Source organism: Lynx rufus, unplaced genomic scaffold, assembly GCF_022079265.1.
Source record: "Lynx rufus isolate CCGP_SWC_20201006 ecotype Redwood Valley unplaced genomic scaffold, mLynRuf1.p SCAF_3, whole genome shotgun sequence".
In the NCBI taxonomy this organism is placed as follows: domain Eukaryota; kingdom Metazoa; phylum Chordata; class Mammalia; order Carnivora; family Felidae; genus Lynx; species Lynx rufus.
In genome coordinates, this window is record NW_025814845.1 from 139750190 (window position 1) to 139773735 (window position 23546).

Below are 23546 nucleotides of genomic sequence, written 5' to 3' on the forward strand. Positions count from 1 at the left end.
GAATGCTTGAAAGACTTAAGAGTTACAGACCTTGGGAGGGAAATTTGGGAGAATATAATGCTCTGTAAAAGTCTGAAGGAATTTCATGGGCAAGAGAGAATAATCTTGTTCTGTGGTGGGCAGAGTTAGAATCAGTGCTACAGAATCAGAGGGAAAAATATTTTAGTTCAACATAAAGCAGAACTTCCACTTACAGTCAGTGTTCAAGAATGGTGTGAATGCCTTGAGGTCTGCTGATATCTGTGAACTATACCAGATATCCACTGAATATAAAAGTTTTAGAGATTACCCTGACATAATAAAAGTTGTGTCTGGGGACTTTTCAGATCCCTTACCCCACTAAATCTTATGATTTTCTATGGCATTACAGAGAAAGAATCCATAGGATTTGTGAAACAATTTGTTTTCAGGTTTAAAGGAAGGAAGGGATGTACAAGGGGGAAAAGGGGAGTTCTTTAATGGCTATAGAGCTGCATATTTTCAAGATGAAAAAGTTGTGGAGATCTGTTTCATAACAATCTAAGTGTACTTAAAACTACTGAACTGTATACTTAAACATGGTTAAGATGCTAAATTTTATGTTATATGTTTTACTGTAATAAAAAAGAAAAGGGAGTGAGGAATCAACTGAGATTTCATTTAGCCTTGGAATCAGTGTGGGTAGGAGAGCCATTAAGACACAAAAGGAATACAGGAGAGCAAGCAGGTGTTTGGAGGAAGGTACTGACCCTGTTTGAGGTGTAGGTGGGTCTTAGTCTTGATTGCTTAAGGGAGAATGAACAGTGAAATGCACTATCAATTTTAGAAGTTCTCCCACTGGGCAAGTTTATTAGCAATAAGCAAAGACAGCAGGCTAGTAGAAGACCTTGATTTATTTTGAGGAGATAATCAGACCTAGCCAAGAATCCAGCCAAGGAGTAGAAAAATGCACAATGATGAAAAATTAAGACCATACAGCTCAAAGCAGGCCATTGTAAGTGGCCTAAAGTGGTGAATAAAGTGAGGGTTTTAGAGGACTGCTTATGTGTATTGCTGGGTACACAGTAAGGGGTGGATCTGTCTGTTTAAAAGAGCCATGATGGAGATCATGTGGAGACTAACAGCTGGAAATTCAAATATTGAGTTTGGGGAGAGAGGTTGGATCTGGGAGCAACCATACTGGAGTGCTAGTTAAAGATAACTGGGACACAAAAATGTGGATGAGATACTTAAGGGAGAAGAAGCAGAGAATGAAAAGAGGGCTCAGGGCAGTCAGAACTGTAAGTAATACCCAGTTTTAGGGAGCTGAAGGAGACAGACTGAGTGATCAGAAAGATTAGAGGGGCACCTGGCTGGCTCAGTTCGTAGAGCATGTGACTCTTGTTCTTGGGGTTATGAGTTCAGGCTTGAACTCACATGTTGGGTATAGAGATTACTTAAAAAAATAAAATCTTTTAAAAATTTTTTTCAAAAAAGTATTAATAGAATCCAAACTGGGAGAGAGTGACCTTAGGGTTAAACACTGTGCAGGGGTTGAGAAGTTTTAATCTCAAGAAAAGGACTTCCAAAGAACAAATTCAGGGGAAGAAGGATGGGCCAAAGGCTGTGTTACAACAGATAAAGACGTGAGTGTGAATCAAAATACAGAGGCTTCATTATTAAGATCTGCCCTAAAGAAGTTTGGCATAAAGGCCAGCAAAGTGGGGCAGTGGCCCAGGATGAGGAGGGTAAGCAATTGTTTTTTTCTTAGGACAGCATTTGTCCACTGAAGTCGAGACAGTAAAATACATCGATTGTCTATAGCAATGCTTTTGTTTCTTATTGGGGAAGAAAACTAGGCCTACTTTGGGAATATTTTGGGTTTTTTTTCTTTGTTTTAAAAATTTTAATCATTAATATTTTCATATGATTAAAAACCTTTTTTTTTTTTAAGTTTAATTTGTAAGAAAGAGCACAAGCAGGTGAGGGGCAGGGAGAGAGAGAGAGAGAGAGAGAAAATATCAATCAGGCTCCACACTGTAAGTGCAGAGACTGATGCAGGACTCAAACCCACACACTGCGGCATCATGCTCTGAACCAAAATTAAGAGTCAGATGCTTAACCCACTGAGCCACCCAGGTGCCCCTGAAACATTTTTTTTTTATCACAGTGGCATAAGACATCCCTTGTTTTTGCCCCACCACCCCCAACAACAAATATTCTGTATCTATCCATGAACAAAGTGTTGCATATTTCCATATGTTTTCATATTACTAATAATTAGGATCTTTTCATTTCAGCTTGATGAACTCCTGTCAACGTTTCTTTTTTTTAAAGTTTATTTATTTTTGGGAGAGGGAGAGAGAGAGAGAGAGAGCGCACAATCGGAGGGTAGGGTGGGCAAAGAGAGAGAGAGAGAGACACAGAATCTGAAGCAGACTCTAGGCTCCGAGCTGTCAGCACAGAGCCTGATGCAAGGCTCTAACTCATGAACTACAAGATCATGACCTGAGTCAAAGTCGGACACTCAACTAACTGACTGAGCCACCCAGACACCCCTGTCAGCATTACTAAGGCAGGTCTAGTGATGGTGAATTACCTTAGCTTTTTTATCTGGGAAAGTATTTCTCCTACATTTATGAAGGACAACTTTGCCAAATATTCTTGGTTGGCAGGGTTTTTTTTGTTTGTTTTCTCTCAGCACCTTGAATAGATCATCCCACTCTCTCCTAGCCCATACGGTTTTTGCTGAGAAATCTCCTTGATAGCCTTATGGGAACTCCCTTGTGTGTTACAAGGTTCCCCCCCTCCCTTTTTTGCTTTTAAGATTATCCTCGGAATCTCTAGCAGGGCTGAAGGAAGGTATTATGCCAGTAAAGATTGGAGGAGATGATTGCTACTTCAGATGTAAAGACAGCAGCACACAATGCCAAGAAACATGAAAAATCAAGATAACGTGACACCACCAAAAGATTGTAGCAATCTTCCCATAACCAAACCCAAAAACATTGAGATCTGTGATTTTCCTGATAAAGAATTCAAAGTAGCTGTTTTAAGAAAACTCAATGAGCTACAAGAAAACACAGATAATTCAGTGATTTCAGGAAAACAATACATGAATAAAATGAAAAGTTTAACAAAAAGAAATCATAAAAAAAAGTTTTGGAGCTAAAGAATTCAGTGAATGAAATGAAAAATGCAGTGGAGAGCAACAACAACACACTTGATCAAGCAGAAGAAAGAATCCATGAAATTGAAGACAGGAAGTTTGAAACTATCTAGTCTGAGGAGAACAAGGGAAAAAGAATGCAAGAATACATGATCTATGAGAGACCATCAAAAGGACCAACTGGTGAATCACTGTAGTTGAGAAGGAGAAGAAAGGGAGAAGGGGCAGAAAGTTTATTTAAAGAAATAATGGCTGAGAACTACCCGAATCTGGATGAAGATTTGGATATTTAATTTAAGTTCACAAAGCTTTTGTAGGACACCAAACAAAATCAACTTAAAGAAATTTTCTTCAAGACATTATAATAAAGCAGTCAAAAATCAAAGACAAATCAGTAATCAAAAACTCCCCAAAAGAAAAGTCCATGACCATATGGCTTCACTGATGAATGCTATCAAACATTTAAAGAATTAACACTAATCCTCCAGTTCTTCCAAAACATAGAAGAGGAGGGAATATTCCCAAACTCCTTTTGCAAGGGTTAAAACTACCAAAGCCAGATAAGGACATTATCTGAGAATACTGTCTGAGAATTTCATTGAGCCCAGGCATTCCTGTTCTTCCAGGCATTCTGAGGAAAGCCACCTGGGAAAGAGCCATAGTGAGCTCCTGATTGTCCTCTGGCTTTTTCCTTCCTCTGGGCTCTCTCATGTTCTTCCAGAGAATGAGAAAGCTATAGCCCGATATCACTGATGAGTATAGATGCAAAAGTTCCCATTGAAATATTAGCAAACTTATTTCAACAGCTCATTAGAAGAATCATACATCATGATCAAATGAGATTTATCCAGAGGATTCAAACATAGTTCAACATCTGCAAATCAATACATGTGGTACAACACATGAATAGAATGAAGGATAAAAATTATGTGATCATCTCAGATGCTAAAAAAGTATTTGACAAAATACAGCATCCTTCCATGAGACAAACTCTCAACAAATTAGGTATAGAAGGAGCATACCTTAATATATTAAACCTTAATATAGTAAAGGTCATGTATGACAAACACATAGCTAACATCATACTCAGCAGTGAAAGAGCTGAAAAGTTTTCCTTCAAGATCAGGAACAAGACAAGGATGCCCACTCTTACCACTCCTATTCACCATAGTACTGGAAGTCCTAGCCAGGCAATCAGGCAGGAGAGAGAAATACAGGCATTGAATTGGAAATGAAGAAGTAAAATTGTCTTTGCAGTTGATATGATCTCATATATATAGAAAATCCTAAGATTCCATCAAAAAAAAAAAAAACTTAGAACTAATCAACAAATTCAGTGAAGTTATGTGATACAAAATCAACACGCAAACTTGACTTTCTGTATGCTAACAATGAAATATCTGAAAAACAGATAAACAATCCCGTTTGTAATAGCACCAAAAACAACAAAATACTTAGGAATAAATTTAACCAAAGAGGTGAAAGATCTGTACATTGAAAACTGCAAGACTTAGATGAAAGAAATTGAAAAAGATACAAATAAATGGAATGACATCCTGTGTTCATGAATCAGAAGAATTAATATTATCAAAATGTCCATACCATCCAAAGCTACCTATAGATTCAGTACAGTCCGTATCAGAATGCCAGTGGTTATTGTTCAACAAATAGAAAAAAAAAATTCCTAAAAATTTTATGGAATCACAAAGGACTCCAAATAGCCAAAGCAATCCTTCTTAAGAAAAAACAGCTTCCTTCCACATGGTCATGCAGAGCTAGTACCCACGCCTGGAATCAGCCACAACCTTAGTCGTGCCCACCGCCTGCCACCTTTGGACCATGGACCCCGCAAAGTGAGGAAGCTTTGGGGCCTTTGTGAAAATGTGTAAGCAGGACCTGAGGGTTCTACACACTGAGGAAATGTGTTTTCCATGAGTGAGTGGAGCACCTGCTACCCATAAAACTAAATGAGAAGACCATATCAAGGAAGAAAACACAGTGAGAAGGCAGAGAAAAACAAAGACAGATGAACCTTCAAGTGAGGAAAATGATCTAGAAATTGACAATGGTGGTGTGATTGAACCGGATACTGATGCCCCTCAAGAAATGGGGGATGAAAATATAGAGATAACTGAGGAAATGATGGATCAGGCAAATGATAGAACAGTGGCTGCCATTGATGCCCTGAATGATGGTGAACTACAGAAAGCCACTGACTTGTTCACAGATGCCATCCAGCTGAATCCTCGCTTGGCTGTTCTGTATGCCAAGAGAGCCAGTGTCTTCATCAAATTACAGAAGCCAAATGCTGTTATCCGAGACTGTGATAGAGCTATTGAAATAAATCCTGATTCAGCTCAGCCTTACAAGTGGTGAGGGAAAGCACCACAGACTTCTGGACTACATGATCTTGCCCTTACTTGTAAACTGGATTATGATGAAGATGCTAGTGCAATGCTGAAAGAAGTTCAACCAAGGGCCCAGGAAATTGCTGAATATCGAACAAAGTATGAGCAAAAACTGAAAGAGCAAGAGATCAAAGAAAGAATAGAAAGGATTAAGAAGGCTCTGGAAGAACATGAGAGAGCCCAGAGGGAGGAAGAAGCCAGAGGACAATCAGGAGCTCACTATGGCTCTTTCCCAGATAACTTTCTTCTTAATGCCTGGTAATTTTCCACAAGGAATGCCTGGAATGGCAGGAATGCCTGGGCTCCATGAAATTCTCAGTGACCCAGAAGCCATGCAGTATCCAGAAGTTATGGTGGCCTTCCAGGATGTGGCCCAGAACCCAGCAAATATGTCTGGTATCAGAGCAACCCAAATGTTACGAATCTCATGGGTAAATCGTCAGCCAAATTTGGAGGTCAGGCATAATGCCCTTCTGACAAATAAAGCCCTTGCTGAAGGAAAAGCAATGTAGACCACCTATTGGATGTTGCAATAATACAAACCCTGGAGGAGAAGGAGTCAGCGTCCCTCTGACCTTCTCATGGAGAAAGCTGGGGTGCTGTGAAGATAATCCCTACCCTTCTGCCTCTCACGCAAGTGAAACATTTTACAGTGGCTTGCCATTAGGGGGTTCATTCAGATAATGATTTCCTACTGGGAATTACAAACTTTAAACACTTTTTCAACCTTAAAAATATTATAAAACATATTAAAAGCGTGTGTTAACCCCTACATTTTTCTTTACTAATGATTTCAGTTTTTTCCCTTTGGGTTAATTGGGCAAGAAAGATACTTTTCAGTATGGAAGATTGACTGCTCAGCTTGTGTGAAATAGAGGTTTATTAGCAGGAGGCAAATATAACATTTAAATAGATGCAGTTTGAGTTGGATATATGATTACTGAGGCATTTTGACTTGTCTTTTTAAGTGCTTTATTTTTTAAACATGATTTATTTCAGTGAAACCATTGGGACCACCAGTATTGCAGTAGGACTTGGGCAGGGGCCGGAAGTACTGGCAGAACAGCAGCAACCTTGCTCCTTTTATGTGGCGTTGCCCTTGTGCAGATGCATTTATGCTTACACTGGTGAGGGCATGATTTTTATAATGCTGCAGTAGGGTTGGATTTCTTAGTTGTGTTCTTGTCTGATACAGAAAATAAATGTTTCACATTATTTCCACACAGGGGAATACTTTTCTTTTTAGATTTCTGTGTTTAGAATGACCTTTCCTGGTCAGAAAATGCCCATCTCTTGGTGTGCTCTCTACTTGTTGTCACCTCCCCTCCCCTGCCGCCCACCCTTACTCTTTTTTGGGGTTAAAAGTAGTCCTTTTTTTTGGTGGCATCATCACCGCTATCATCATTCACAGCATAATTATGCAAGCATAGGTAATGCTGGGTTTAATTTAATATGTAGTACATATAGTGATTACGTAAGCAGTTGTAATTTCTTACTTGACCAAAAGATTTCATAGTTAAGTGTTAGGTTTCCCCCTCAGTGAAATGTTACCATATCAAAAGATGTTGGAAAGAGGAATTCCCTTTGTTTTTTTTGTTTTTCAATATATGAAATTTATTGTCAAATTGGTTTCCATACAACACCCAGTGCTCATCCCAAAAGGTGCCCTCCTCAATACCCATCACCCACCCACCCCTCCCTCCCACCCCCCATCAACCCTCAGTTTATTCTCAGTTTTTAAGAGTCTTTTAAGCTTTGGCTCTCTAAGAGGGATTCCCTTTGGTGTTTAGTCTTCTACTTAGGAAATATCTGTTATAGTTGGAGTTTATCTTCCATTATTCATCTTCATATTTTGGAGAGCGTGAGGTTTGAATTCATTGATATACATAGAAGGGAACCAAACTTGTGGTCCAGCATGAATTATAAAATTGATGAGATCCATGGTTCTTCAATGTGGAGTTGATGGTATTATGAGTCATTGTGCTCCTATTCAGCTCTTAAATATTACACCATACCTCCGTCTCTCCTGTTTCTCCCTCCTTCTCCGAGAATAAAGAAATGATAGATTTTCTGTTGCACATTTCACCTCTTACATTTATTAAGAGTAAGTCCAGGCGCGGTACCAGGAATTGCTAAGTTTCCTCCTATCTTTCAATTTAAAGTGCTGATGTTTAAAAACAGTTTCAAGGGATAAAAGCCTCTGTACTTTGCTTATTTGAAGAGACAGTGATAAGAGCAGTGAATAAAATTCCATGGAATACATTTCTGAAATAGCACATTTCTGAAGTCATAAGTAAGTTGATTCAGGTTCTTACCCTTTGCTGTGCACAAACAGATAGAAATGCATCTGTTGTATAAGTGAGAAAAGGCTGTCTGCTAACATGCTTTTTAAACCCTTTAAAAATATTCAGCATATAAACTTGCATTTGGGCTTGTCAGTGTTTTTTTGTTGTTGTTAATGTGTGTTCTCTCTAAAAATTTCTAATGTGTGCTGTGAATAACTCAAGAAGACCGGTTCCTTTTGGGGCTCCTTATTTAATTTACTTAATTATATATTAGCTAAGTACATTCTAACATTTCAAATATTACCGTAAAGGGGTAAAAGTAAAATTTGTGGTCTTCTGAAAATGTGTCCTGTGCTTTTAATTTCCACAAATACGAAGTACCTTCATTTTCATAGAAACTTAGTATCATTTCTAAACCAGAAGTGTTTTTTTTCTTATGCTAGCAATGCTGAAAGAAAGAAAAGTAAAGGAGTTTTTTTCTGCTTAAAAATATACAGTTATTGGATTTCTAGCTACATTGAAAATAAACTATGGTTTCAGACTGGAAAAAAAGAACAAAAATGGAGGCATCACACTTTCTCATTTCAAACTATATTACAAAAGTATAATAATCAAAAGAGGGCAGTACTGGCATAAAAATTGACATTTAGGCCAATGGAACAGAATTGAGAGCCCCAAAATAACATGGTCGATTAATCTATGACAAAGGAGGCAAGAATATACATTAGGGAAAAGATAGTCTTTTTGATAAATGGTGCTGGGAAAACTGGACAGTTACATGCAAAAGAGTGTAACTGGAATTTCATTAAGCCATACACAAAAGTAAACTCAAAATGGATTAAAGAACTAAATGTAAGGCCTGAAACCGTAAAACTCCTAAAAGAAAACATAATAATCTCTTTGACATCAGCTTTCACAACGTTTTTCTGGATATGTCTTCTCAGACAAGGAGAAACAAAAGCAAAAATGAAATACCAGAATTACATCAAACTAAAAACATTTACACAGTGAGAGAAACCATAAAAAAAAAAAAAAAAAAAAGAAAGGCAACCTACTGAATGGGAGAAGATGTTGGCAAATACTGTATCCTATAAAGGGTTAATATGAAAAACATATAAAGAACTCATGGAACACCCGGGGGCTCAGTCAGTTAAATGTCTGACTTCTGACTGCAGCTCAGGTTATGATCTCGCAGTTTGTGGGTTCGAGCCCAGTGTCAGGTTCTGCGTTGATGGTGCAGACCCTGCTTAGGATTCTCTCTCTTCCTCTCTCTCTGCCCCTCCCCTGCTTTCTTGCTCTCTCTCTCTTTTTCTCTCTCTGTCTCTCAAAATAAATAAATAAACAAAAAAAAAAAAAACTCCTACAACTCTGTAACAAAAAAACCAAATAATCTGTTTTAAAAATGGACAGAGGACCTGAATAGGCAGTTTTCCAAAGAAGGCATACAGATAGCCAACGGACACATAAAATGGTGCTTGTTCGACATCACTAATCATCAGGGAAATACAAATCAAAACCATAAAGAGATATCGTCTCACACCAGTCACAATGACTAGTATTAAAAAGAAATGAAACGCAAATGTTGGCAAGGATGTGGAGAAAAGGTGTTTTGAGTGCACGCTGGTGGGAATGTAAATAGTTGCAGCCACTGTGGAAAACAGTAGGGAGGTTTCTGAAAAATTAAAGATAGAAATGTTATTTGATCCAGTAATTCCACTGCTGGATATTTACCTAAAGAAAACGAACCACCAATTTGAAAAGATATATGCAACCTTAGGTTTATTGTGGCAAAACAAAACTATATGCCCCCCCCGATGTTTATTGCAGCACTATTTACAATAGCCAAGATATGGAAGCAGCCCAAGTATCTATTGATACATGAATGGATAAAGAACAAGTAGTATATGGATACAATGAATGTGACTCAGCCATGGAAAAGAATGAAATCTTGCCATTTGCAATAATATGGATGGACCTTTCTCAGACAGAGAAAAACAAAAACCATATGATTTCACTTAACATACATACAGAATCTAAAAAACACAAAATCCACACACATAAGTCTGGAAACAGTCTCTTGAATACAGAGAACAAACTGGTGGTTGCCAGAGGTAAAAAGATAGTTGGATGGGTGAAATAGTTGAAGGGGATTAAGAGATACAAACTTGCAGTTACAAAATAAATAAGTCATAGGGATGAAAAGTTCAAATTGGAAATATACTCAGTAATAGTGTAATAACTGCATGATGACAGATGGTAACTATACTTGGTGAGTACTGCATAATGTATAGAATTGTTGAATCACTGTGTTATACACCTGAAACTAATATTAATATTGTTAACTCTAATAATAAATTAAAAAGATAAAATAAACTTTTTCCAACAGAAAAAAATTGTGTGTCAGATTTTTGTAAATCCACATCATTTTATAATTATCCTAGAGCTGCTTATCATTTTTAAAGTGATTTTGTAAGGAATCTTTTGTAAAGTGAATAGTTATAGGGTTTATGTAAATCCAGATTTTGAAGTGTTTCTGAAAGGGAAGCCAACTAATCGTTTCTGTGGTATGTTGAAATACATTTGAGATAAGTCTATTTCACCTAAGGAAGCCTTTTAACAAAATTACTATTAGAATATGGTTAATTGTGAAGACCTAGAAAATACCTAGGTTTACCTTAGAACTTAGGGATTACAATACACTTAAGAGCTACATTATTAAATCCTTACTCTCTACTGTGCCACAATGCTAGGTGCTTAGTTCATTTAATCCTCACAGCAGTCTTATTACGTAAGGTATTATTATTCTCCTTTTATAGATGAGAAAACCAAGGCTTAGAGAAATGACATAACTTGCCCAAGGTTTTCCAAGTTAGTACGTGACAGAGCTCTGATTTAACCTTGGTGTGTCTGACTCCAAAGTGCCACATTTCCTTGTGAGCTTATGTCTTATAAATGAGAGCTGGAGTTTCAGGAAAGGTTACTTTGTAGATGGTTTATTCTTAAAGTTGTAAAGTCATTGATTATACTAATAGTTTTTTTTTGCCCCCTTTGGAGAAGTGGGAATATTTTATCATTGAAATCAAAGAAAGGTTTTTTTAGTATTTGAAGAATTACTAATTTTACTAGTTTTTGGAAAGGAGTTGAAAGTAAAAAATAGTGTGATTTCATCCCCAGATAAACTGCCATAGAATCCGGAGTTATCTATATTATAAATCAATTCTGTTTTTTAACTGATGGTCATATATTCAAACTGGCATTTAAAATTTCTTTGTTTAAAGTTTTCAAGTAAAGCAGGTTTCCATCCTTCCTCCATTATGTTCTGGAACCCTCTAATGTTTTACATAATACATTCAAATGTGTTAGTATATAATGCCATATATTTTTCTGATTTATGTAATCAAAAGGTTTTACTGATTTAAATACTGGTAGTCTTATTACTGTGTAAGGAATACATGTTTAAAATACCAACATAAAACACAAGTGATTCAGCTGAGTATGTGATAAGGCAGCCTTTCTGCTTATGCTTCTGCTTTGTTATTCAAGTAGAGACCACTTCCCCAGGTGAGTTTTTGGGGCTTTGTTAGTTCTTGCTTTGAAGAAGTAAGTTGTTCTTCTCATTCTTAGGTTAGATTTAGAAAAACCTCTTCTTTTTTAAAGCAGCTTGAAGCTGGATAATGGAATGTTGGTGTTAATGGATTTTATTTTTAACCTCCAAACAGAGCAGCATTTTGCAGATGTTGTCCTTAGTGAAGAATTTCTCAATCTTGGCATTGAACAAGTGTGCAGCTTAATCTCAAGCGACAAACTTACCATTTCTTCAGAAGAGAAGGTAAGGAAAAATTTTTTTTCCTAGTATATAGTGATGTAATATTTTTCCTTTCTTTATTTCACTTTGCTTTGTAACTTTGTAATCCTATATGTGTAGTGATAGCCAGTGACCTTTGATCTGTAAGGTATTAAAAACTCAGTCAACTTGTTGATTATCTGTGCAAATTGGTGTGTTTCTTCACTCCATAGGAAGTTCCCTAAATTGCTAGATATTAGAGTTTTGTACTTGACCCCACAGCAAGAGCTTGAACACATTAAACTGAAATAAGCCCTTATGGGTGCTAGGTTTCTTCCCACAGCTAGATGTCTGTAAAAATTGTGATCTAAATGCAGTATTTCTCAGACCAAAGTAATTTCACCATCATGTGTGTTGGTGGAAGTTACCAGGGCTAATAAAGTTTAGCTTGTTCTAGACTGAACATTCGTGTCCATGCTCTTTAGATTGATCTCCTACTACTTATACTCTGCCCAGCCCAGTGCTCCCCTCCTCCCTTCCAGAGCACTGTGCAACTGCTTTGTCTGGTTGTAGCCTCCCATTTCTCCACATTTTGAGCTACCTATGTCAGCCACCTGTACCATTCCTATTGATGAAGAATCTTCTCTTAGTGAGTTTTATTCTTTGGATAGGTGTTGTATCCTATGGGAATCAGGGCACAAAAGCTTGTGAACATACTGAGTTTGAAGGAAGTGAAACTTTCTTTCTTTCGATGCTTTACATTTAAAACGTTTTTTAAAGGGGTGCCTAGGGGCTCAGTCGGTTGAGCATCTGACTTCAGCTCAGGTCATGATCTCACAGATTGTGAGTTCAAGCGCTCCACTGGGCTCTGTGCTGACAGCTCAGAGCCTGGAGACTGCTTCTGATTCTGTGTCCCTCTCTTGCTCTGCCTCTCTACCGCTCATGCTCTGTCTCTCTCTCTCTCAAGAATAAATAAAACATTTAAAAAAAAGATTTAAACTTTTTTTTAAATGTTTTATTTATTTTGAGAGAGAGAGCACATGCGCATGAGCAGGGGAGGGGCAGAGAGAGGGAGAGAGAGAATTCCAAGCAGACTCCGCACTGTCAGTGCAGAGTCTGATGCAGGATTCAAACTCTCAAACTGTGAGACCATGACCTGAGCCGAAATCAAGAGTCAGGTGCTTAACAAACTCAGCCACCCAGGCGCCCCCCTTGATGCTTTACATTTAAAGTTGTATGAAATTTAGCTTTATTCCTCAAGGATATTCATCCTGCCTGGGCACCAAAAGACGTATTTACTATACCATATGAAAAAACTTACAGTAAATGGTTGTTAGATGTATAATCTTAGCACTTTAGAAATACAGGGGAGAGGAAAACATCACTATTCAGACGCATACAGATGCATATTGAGTGCCTACTTTGTACCAGACACTGTCATGGAGTCCCAGATACGGCAATACTAACAAAATAGAACTCTTTACTCCACTGGAGGGACAACCAGCGGGGTAAATGGATGACTACAGAATGCTGTAGAGGGTACTTAGGAACATTACATCATTCCAGGGATGGGAACAAGATCAGCTTGTTCTCAAAGTTATGATCCAAGTTTTTAAAAATGTTTATGAGTTTTCCAGGGAAGTCGGGACGGGTGGGAATGGGAAGGGCATTCCAGGAAGAGGTACAATACATAAATGTAAAAAAGGCATGAAAGAATAATTGTATTAGGTTGGTTCTTTGTGATTAGAGTTTGGAATATGTATGGCAGAATGCTGGGAGATAAGATGGGAAGATGACATAAAATATCTTCTCAGCCATATTAAAGAAACTTGACGTCATCCTTGTAACAAAAAGCCTTTAAAGGGTTTTAAATGGTAGGAGAATGCCATGGTAATACCTGTATTATAGAAATGTCGTGAAGGTTGTTTTGATTTTCCATGGCTGCATAACGAGCCACTGCAAAGTGTAGTGACACAAAACAATAACCATTTTATTATGCTCACAATTCTGTGGGCAGAATTCATTCAGGGCATATAGGAACAGTCTGTAGTGTCTGGGGCTTCAGCTGGCTTGGCTTGAGTATCTGGAGATACCAGCATGATACCAAATTAGCCGTGTAGCTGGGGTTTTAGTCCGTCTGGACATCCATCCAGAATATCCACGATGGCTTCTTCATTCACTTATCTGGCTCCTGGGCTGAAGTTTGGTTGGTATCTCCCTTTCCTCTGACCTCTTTCTTCCTCCCCTTCCCTACCCTCCTTCTCTGTGGCTAGCTTGGGTTCCTCATAGCATGGTGATTGATCTTAAGTAATCAGACTTATTTTTTTTTTAATGTTTATTTATTTTGAGAAAGAGAGAGAGAGAGAGAGAGCATTAGTGAACAGGGGAGGGACAGGGAGAGAGGGAGAGGGAGAATTCCAAGCAGACTCCATGCTGTCAGTGCAGAGCCTGACGTGGGGCTTGAACTCAAAGGACCATGAGATCATGACCTGAGCTGAAATCAAGAGTTGGCTACTTAACTGACTGAGCCATCCAGGTGCCCCTCAAGTAATCAGACTTCTTACATGACATCTGGCTTCCCCTGAAATGAGCATTTCAAGAGACCATAATGAAAGAGAAAAGCTTCTTATGACCCTGCTTCAGAAGTCACACAGTGCTGCATCTGCAATATTTTTTTTTTTTTTGCTACCCAGGGACAGCTTAGATTCCCTGTGGGAGGTTTACTGCATAAGATATGGATACTGAGAGAGGTGCTTTATTAGGGGACCAGTTTGGAGACCACCTGTCACAGTGGTGATATGCTGAATGAACAAAACCCCAGAAATGGGGTGAGGGACAGATAGGATGTTGAAGTCAAACCAGTGAGTAGTTGGATCTGATTCAGGATGGTAGAAACAGGTGAAGAGAAAGCAGAGCTGAGAAATAGTAGATAGAATTTACAGGATCCTCTATTTCTAGCAGCCAACACATAGAGGTACTTGGTAGGTGCTTGCTGACCGAATAAATTAAGGAGGCATGTTCATTATAATGTAGATTATTTTTAATTTCTCGCTCTTTTGCTGTATCAAAATAAATATTTTTTGTTCCTGGTAATCAACTTAACTATCATCATCAAGCATTTCCTACAACACTTTAAAAATTATTGATTATGTGTTCATCAGTCTGGAAGGAAATTATGTAGTCAATTATTGTCTTCATATTAGCTTATTAGCTTTCTCATAGGTATATATTGTTAATTTGTAATGACCTTATTTCATTTTTTGAAAAAATTCTAATATTAGATTTTAATATATTCCATTGTGAGAAAAGAAAGTTCATCTATTTTGCAGACCCTCAGTTTAGAAGTGTATGGTCCACATCTATTTGTAAATCTAAAGAAACGCCAAAAATAGTTGTTTATAAGGGTATATGATTTTCATCCCACAACATCACTTTGCTTTAATATTTTGGGTGCTTTATTCCAAAGAGACTTGAAATTTATTTTTTTAATTTAGTTTTTAATTTACATCCAAATTAGTTAGCATATAGTGCAACAATGATTTCCGGAGTAGATTCCTTAATGCCCCTTACCCATTTAGCCCATCCTCCCCCTCCAACAACCTCTCCACAGTAACCCTTTGTTTGTTCTCTATATTTAAGAGTCTCTTATATTTTGTCCCCCTCCCTGTTTTTATATTATTTTTGCTTCCCTTCCCTTATGTTCATCTGTTTTGTATCTTAAATTCCTCATATGAATGAAGCCTTATGATATTTGTCTTTCTGTGACTAATTTTGCTTAGCATAATACCCTCTAGTTCCATCCATGTAGTTACAAATGGCAAAATTTCATTCTTTTTGATTGCCAAGTAATACTCCATAGTATATATATACCACATCTTCTTTATCCATTCATCCATCGATGGACATTTGGGCTCTTTCCAAACTTTTGACTACTGTCGATAGCACTACTATAAACATTGGGGTGCATGTGCCCCTTCAAAACAGCATACCTGTATCCCTTGGAAAAATACCTAGTAGTGCAATTGCTGGGTCATAGGGTAGTTCTATTTTTAATTTTTTGAGGAACCCCCATACTGTTTTCCAGAGTGCCTATACCAGTTTGCATTCCCACCAGCAATGCAAAAGAGATCCTCTTTCTCAGCATCCTTGCCAACATCTGTCATTGCCTCAGTTGTTAAATATTTGCCATTCTGACAGGTGTGAGGTGGTATCTCATTGTTTTGATTTGTATTTTCCTGATGAAGAGTGATGTTGAGCATTTCTTCATGTGTCAGTTGGCCATCTGGATGTCTTCTTTGGAGAAGTGTCTATTCATGTCTTTTACACATGTCTTCACTGGATTATTTGTTTTGTGGGTATTGAGTTTGATAAATTCTTTACAGAGTTTGGATGCTAACCCTTTATCTGATATGTCATTTGCAAATATCTTCTCCCATTCTGTCGGTTTGTTGCCTTTTAGTTTTGCTGATTGTTTCCTTTGCTGTGCAGAAAGAAGCTTTTTATTTTGACGAGGTCCCAATAGTTCATTTTTGCTTTTGTTTCCCTTGCCTCCGGAGACATGTTGAGTAAGAAGTTCCTGTGGCCAAGGTCAAAGAGGTTTTGCCTGCTCTCTCCTTGAGGGTTTTGATGGCTTCCTATTTTATGTTTGGGTATTTCATCCATTTTGAGTTTATTTTTGTGTATGGTGGAAGAAAGTGGTCCAGGTTCATTCTTCTGCATGTCGCTGTCCAGTTTTCCCAGTACCATTTGCTGAAGACACAGTCTTTATTCCATTGGATATTCTTTCCTGCTTTGTCAAAGATTAGTTGGCCATACGTTTGTGGGTCCATTTCTGGGTTTTCTATTCTGTTCCACTGGTCTGAGTGTGTTTTTATGCCAGTACCCTACTGACTTGATGATTACAGCTTTGTAATACATCTTGAAGGGTTGTGATGCCTCCAGCTTTGGTTTTCTTTTTCAAGATTGCTTTGGCTATTCGGGGTCTTTTCTGGTTCCATTTAAATGTTAGGATTGTTTGTTCTAGCTCTGTGAAGAATGCTGATGTTATTTTGATAGGAATTGCAAGAGACTTGAGATTTAAATCAAGTAAATAGAACCAAATTCAATTTAGAAAAGTCATCAACAGTGAATTAGATCACGTATCATCTGATTATCACAGCTACCACTTAAGTTCAAGAAGATTAGATAATGTACTTGGTTAAGTGCTTAGTTAATACCAAATGAAAAATACTAGATACATAAAAGTACTAAAAGTACTTACAACATTAATAATAGAACTACCATGTGATCCAACAATGCCACTTCTGGGTATATAGCCAAAGCAAATGAAAACAGAATCTTGAAGAGACATCTGCACTCGCATGTGCATTGATTTATTGCAGCATTATTCATAATAGCCAAGATTTGGAAACAGCCTATTGTCCCTCAGTGGATGAATGCATAAGGAAGTATCACACACACACACATATACAGGAATATTATTCAACCATGAGAAAAGAGGAAATACTGCCATTTGTGACAACATGTGTGGACCTTGAAGGCATTATGCTAATTGAAATAAGACAGAGAAAGACAAATACTGTATGGTATCATTTATATGTGGAATGTAAATAAACTGAACTCACAGAAACATAGTAGAGTGGTGGTAGATGGGGTTGAGGATGAGAGACATGGGGAGATGTTGGTCAAAGAGGTACAAACTTCTCGTTATAAGATGAATAAGTTCTGGAGAATGTATAGTATGGTGATTATAGTTAATAAAACTGCATTATATACTTGAAAGTTGCTAAGAGAATAGATCTTGAATGTTCACACCACAAAAAAAGAAGTAATTATGTGACATGATGGAGGGGTTAGCTAGAGCTTTGATGGCAATCATTTCACAATGTAGAAGTCTATCAATGAACACTTTAAACTTATACAATGTTATCTGTCAATTATATTTCAATAAAGCAGGGGAAAAAAGTACTTCTGTCAAATGAAAAAGAAAAGAAATAGATTGGATAACTTTTGAAGTACTGAGCCACCCAGGTGCCCCTGAGCCATGTATTAAACTTGAATGTCGGATGAGCACTGGGTGTTATATGGAAACCAATTTGTCAATAAATTTCATATATAAAAAATAAAAAAATAAATAAATAAAAAAAAATAAACTTGAATGTCTTAGCAAGAATTGTATATAAAATGTAATTTCATCATACTTTATTCAGATGCCTTGGTACATAACTCATTACTTATTTTCTTTTCCCCACATTTTCTGCAAGGTATTTGAAGCAGTAATAGCTTGGGTAAACCATGACAAGGATGTAAGGCAGGAATTTATGGCACGGCTGATGGAACATGTGCGGTTACCTTTGCTTCCTCGGGAATATTTAGTTCAGGTAAAAGCATATTCACAACACCTGAATACACATAGCACTTTGTCACTGGGCTGACAGCATGGAGATCTCTGTTACATGGTGATAACACCTGCAGAATGCAGACCACAGGGCGCAGGACAGAGAATGATAAAGGCACCTGCAGTCCTCAGCAGCTGCTCCTTTACTTAGACCACTCCCCATTCTTGGAAATTTACTTCTCCCCACTTCTGATGTGGGCAAGCAGATACTAGAACTTATTGAGGCAGTATTTATGGTCATTTACACATAAATAAATGCACTTATGGCTCTGTGTCCCTGCTCTGCATCTTCTGTGCTTTCCCTTTGATAGCTTCTTCTGATTGCCCTGCAGAAATGGAGTTTTGACATGCGACCCAAATACCATTGAATTCAACTTCATAGTATTATAGTGGCATGCATTGGGTTTCTGTCTTTGTTTCTAAGGTGAGGAAAACCAGCCTATTTGAAATAAGTAGAAATAAATGGATCTTTAGCAGTCTATGAACAACTTTGAATTTATTTTTTTATTACTAGTATCCTACTTGGAACATTTCAACATTTTTATAATTGGAGCCATCCAAGGAAACCTTCTTTATTAAGAGATTCAATCTGAGCATTTTAGGATTTCTTGAAACCTCATTATTTATTGTGATCTGTATAATCATTGATACTCCACTATTAAGAAAATGAACAGAAAAACCTGTCCTGCATTTGAGGTCAGGAATAGCAGGTACAAGATTTAGTTCTGGTGTAGGCACATTGTTATAGAATATTTTGAGTACCTCTTCTGGATATTTTATTTGCCTTTTTGTGTTTGAAAAATTGTCTTTAGCTTATTAGTATTGCCTACTCTACCTGAAGAACTCATTGTCTAAATTCTTTTCTTACTCTTTGGCTTGATGTTTAAAGATAAGAAATAGGCAAATATAGTATGATCTAAAGGTTATTCTGTAGCCGATGTTGAGGTATATAATTTTGATTGTAGTTCTTCTCTTTGTTGCATACGTATGTTTTTCTCTGCACACCAGATACTTGAGCATTTTTGGGCTTCATTTACTTTTCTCTTGGTGATATTTATAAACGTTCCTTTGTAAGGGAAAGACTGAACCAGAGAGGATAGTTACTGCTTTTTTCCCTCTTCTTTACTCTGTTGCTTTGTCTGTTTTATCATGAAATAGTTGTTCCCCTCATGGGGTGTGTCTTCTCTCTTCTTACAGAGGGTTGAAGAGGAGGCATTGGTCAAGAATAGCAGTGCCTGCAAAGATTACCTCATTGAAGCTATGAAGTATCATTTGCTGCCAACAGAGCAGCGTATATTAATGAAGAGTGTCCGGACCCGACTGAGGACACCCATGAACCTTCCCAAAGTAGGATCTATTGTTCACATTTATTATTTCATCTGAAAGGCCCATAGTGAGGCTGTTAATACTTTTACTCGTCTGAATTTTTATGTGCCTGGGAATTCACTGTAGTGTATATAACTCAACTTCCCTGTTGGGTTTGTCTGTAGAGGGTGGGGATTGTTTGGTTCATTTAATCTTTATAAACCGCATGATGTCACTGTTCTGGAACAGAAGGCAACTGATCTTTTTCCCTTCTGAGTCTCATTAGCTTCAGTTAGAGTAGAAAGGAAAATCAGAGTAGGTAAAAAGATTTCTCTGGAAGCTGTGTATATAGATAATAATTGAAAACCAAGTAGTTTCGCAGAATTACATATTAGAGTTAAAGCTGATGAATAGCCTGTTCAGTACATTTCCTTCCTATTCCCTGTTGTATACTCTTTGACGGTGCACTCACACTTCCTGTGTAGCCATCAGTGCAAGGTTCACCATATGTCCTCCCAGATCTCCAGTGTTCATATTTCCCTTGTGTCATCGTTCATATTCTACCTTTATCTTTTTAGTTGAAGCCATGTATGTTTCACTGATTTAATTTTCCTTTCAGAAAAACCCCTCATTTCTGTCTCTGTTTGCAATTTCTTGTACTCATTTTTCATCTTCACAGTACTGGAAGGCCAGCACTTTATGTGTCATTTTGTGTAGGGTCTAATCAGAATGATCCATAGTGTAATGCTTTTATTTATGTATTTTTTAGCTCTTGTATGCATTTGGGGCAATGATCGATTAAGAAATAAGAATCTGTTACCCATTGTTTTTTTTTTTATATCATCTTTAGTTACCACTCTATCCTTTCCATTAAATTATGTCTTTTAAATTCTTTCACTTAATGTTTTTTAGTGTTTTTTTCAAGTTTTATTTTTGGAATCTACATTTTTAATTGCTTCACATATTTATCGAACTGTTTTTCTGTTCTGCCCAGTGTTAACATCAGTTATCAATTTAGAACCAACTGTGTATTTTGCCAGTATGCTATTTACTCCTTTTTCTAGATCATTAGTAAACATTTTAATCTAGAATGAACCTCAGCACTCTCCCTGGTGATACCTTGATAGAAATACCCACTCACTGACATAGTCCATTTGCAGAAAATTTCAGGCCATATGATTATGTTTATTATCTAAACAGAGATAATTTATCTCAGCCAAAAATAAGTAATTTGGCCTGTAATGTCCAGTGAGATTCAGGATCAAATAGACTCAAATTTGGCATGATTTTTTTTTTTTTTTTTAACATCCCTCTGTGTGTTACTCATCATTTTGTCGTCTCCTAGAGGTTTGGATGCTTTTCTCAAAATATTCTAAATTTTTACTCAGAACTATTATCACTTAGAAGGTATTTACAAGGCATTCACTTCCTACCCTGTTTTGAGAATTGGTATTTGCCGTTTTTAAATTTTCTGATCTCTCCTCAGTTCTCCAAGATTTTTCAAAAATAATTGTAAGTGGCTCAGTAAGTACATTAGCTAGTTCCCTTAACATCTTAGTATGCATGCCATCTGGGTCTGCTGATTTTATAAATGTTTACATTTTCCAAATACCCTTTTACCTGCTTTTATAAATAGCCATCTTTATAAATCTTCATCACTTCATATTTGTCCATATTATTTGGTGTCAGTTTTTGTTCTTAAAAAAAAATTATAATAAGCGTTCATAGTCTTAGCCCATTTAAATTACTATTTTATGCTAGTTTTGTCAGCTTCCTTCTGGTTTGTTTTATCTTTAATACTTTTTTAAACATTTCATATTTGTATATCCCCTCTTCTGGCATCTTTAGCATTGCTATCTTTATCCTGCAAAGACCTTTAGAGTGAAAACTAACTCTCTTCTAATTTCTGGAATAAACATGTCACTTTTGGAAACTTTCTAAAGAGTTCTTGGTAAAATCTTATCAGGTATTTTATTTTCTCTTTTGTAGAGTTGTGATTATCTGTTCAGTTTATATTGTTTCTGGGCTTTTCTGGCTATGGCTTTGGAATGGCCCTTCCAATCTATTATACTTTTGGATTTCTCAATTCTTTAGCTTTTTTTGTGTGTGTGTGTGGTTGGTATACCGTCCATGAAGGTTCTGTTTCATTCTGCTTTCTCAGGTGGCTAGGGAGGAGGGGCAGCAGACATGGCAAATGGTAGTGAACTCCACTGTTGCTTTGACCTTGCATTTGCATGATCCCTTCTCAAAATTTACTTATCTACATATATTTTTGAAAAAGTGCTTATGTTGGATGCTCTTTCAGCGTTTTCAAGTGGTTATATTCAAGATTAATTCTGAGTAGGTAAGAATGAAGCAAAGATTGATTTCTCATGCCTACATATTTCATAGTAATGATAAGTAAAATCAGACAAAATGCGGTAGTGGTTCTAAGGAAACTTTTGTAATGTTTTGGCAATATGTCTACCATGACAGTGACTTAGTACTTTTTATATTAGGCTCTGATATATACATACAAATTTGCATGAATGATTCTTTTTATATCTCAGACATTAGTTTTGCATCTCCAGTAAACAGTATTGGGATTTTGTAAGGCGCTCTTGCCTTTGGACATCATAGTGACAAACTATGTGTGTTTGCTACTATACTTTGTGGCTTCTTTTTCACTTTGGAATCTGTTTTTTTTAACAAATGCTATCATTAGTTCTGTGTATCTATTTTTCTGTATTTTACCCAGCATATGTGTTGAGATTTCCAACTGGAAAATTATGAAACTGGAGTTTTCAGGAGGCAATTTCAACTAATACTTAATAGGTGAAGAAAAAAAATGAAGTTTAACCGATCTACATTTTAGGATGGTCACTTGAATTTTTTTAACTCCCTACCCCTTGCCTTCCTTAAATATGTCACATTTAATTTTTCCATACCAAAAGTGTTCCTAGTTTTCTATTTCTTTACAGTAGCATAATTAGTTTGGTGTTTCTCAAATGATATCAAATGTCTTTTACAAATAACTGGAGTGTTAGAGTCATGAGCACCTCTTTTGATGGTTAGTAGCATAGTGGTTATTAGTGCAGTCTCTTGATGTCATACAAATATCCTTGCTCTCTTGTGTTCCCATTATACATTCTTTGTCCCTGTTCTCTCTGATTCCTGGAGTCCCAAATCCTCACCCCATTTTACTTGGGTGAGTACAGAACAGATAACACTAGCATTCTCTGTACTCAGTAGTACATTTTCTCTTCCATTCTTATTTTGATATGCAAAAGTGAACTACTGCATGGAAAACATGAGATTCAAAGTTTAAGAATCATGAAATCTAATAAACCCATATTGTTTCTCAAGGTTTTTTAAAAAAATATTCCCTTTGGAGATTTTTTTTTCTTTTAATGCTTTTTAATGTAGCTACTAGAAAATTTACAATGATATGCACATTATATATATCCCATTTCTATTGAACAGTGGTAGAATAGCTAGAGGTTTGTAAATAATAATAATAATAAACTTTTTATTCTTTTTTTTACATTTTCTTAAATGTTTGATTTATTAAATAATTGCCAATAAACTTCATAAGTTAATCTTCCTTAAATATTTCAACTCTTATTATAAAAATAATGGAATCCCCTTAAATGATTTAGAATAGACTTAAAAAATTAGCCTGGTTAATTTTTTTGAACATGTCAAACACCTTAATAAGTAAGCAAAGCATAGAGAAGTACAATGTTTTCAAAATGTATAACTATACTTAGACTTAATCTTGTTCTAGAACATTAACAACATGTGCTTGATTTATTTCCTATATATATCTATATCTATCTATCTATAGATAGATAGATAGTAGGTATAATTTATTGTCAAATTGGTTTCCATACAACACCCAGTGCTCATCCCAACAGGTGCCCTTCTCAATGCCCATCACCCACTTTCCCCTCTCCCCCACCCCCATCAACCCCTCAGTTCTCAATATTTAAGAGTCTCTTATGGTTTGCCTCCTTTCCTCTCTGTAACTTTTTTTTTTACTCCCTTTCCCTCCCCTCTGGTCTTCTGTTAAGTTTCTCAGGATCCACATATGAGTGAAAACATATGGTATCTGTCTTTCTCTGCTTGACTTATTTCACTTAGCATAATACTCTCCAGTTCCATCCCCTTTGCTACAAATGGGCAGATTTCATTCTTTCTCCTTGCCGAGTAGTATTCCATTGTATATATAAACCACATCTTCTTTACCCATTTGTCAGTT

The 23546-nt window shown here is 36.7% G+C and overlaps 1 protein-coding gene and 1 pseudogene across 7 annotated transcripts in view; both read left to right on the top strand.

Annotated features, from left to right (window-relative positions):
* Positions 1–23546, top strand: part of KLHL2 (kelch like family member 2) — a 117801-nt gene that overhangs the window by 77683 nt on the left and 16572 nt on the right. For 5 of the 7 annotated variants that reach the window (XM_047090399.1, XM_047090397.1, XM_047090396.1 and 2 more), the window contains 3 exons: positions 11540–11649; positions 17868–17984; positions 19199–19348. In XM_047090399.1, coding sequence (XP_046946355.1) covers positions 11540–11649; positions 17868–17984; positions 19199–19348 — 377 coding nt within the window. The remainder of the gene's footprint in view (positions 1–11539; positions 11650–17867; positions 17985–19198; positions 19349–23546) is intronic. The other 2 variants (XM_047090398.1, XM_047090401.1) reach the window with 2 other exon arrangements.
* On the top strand, positions 1079–7186 carry LOC124520407 (hsc70-interacting protein-like; annotated as a pseudogene).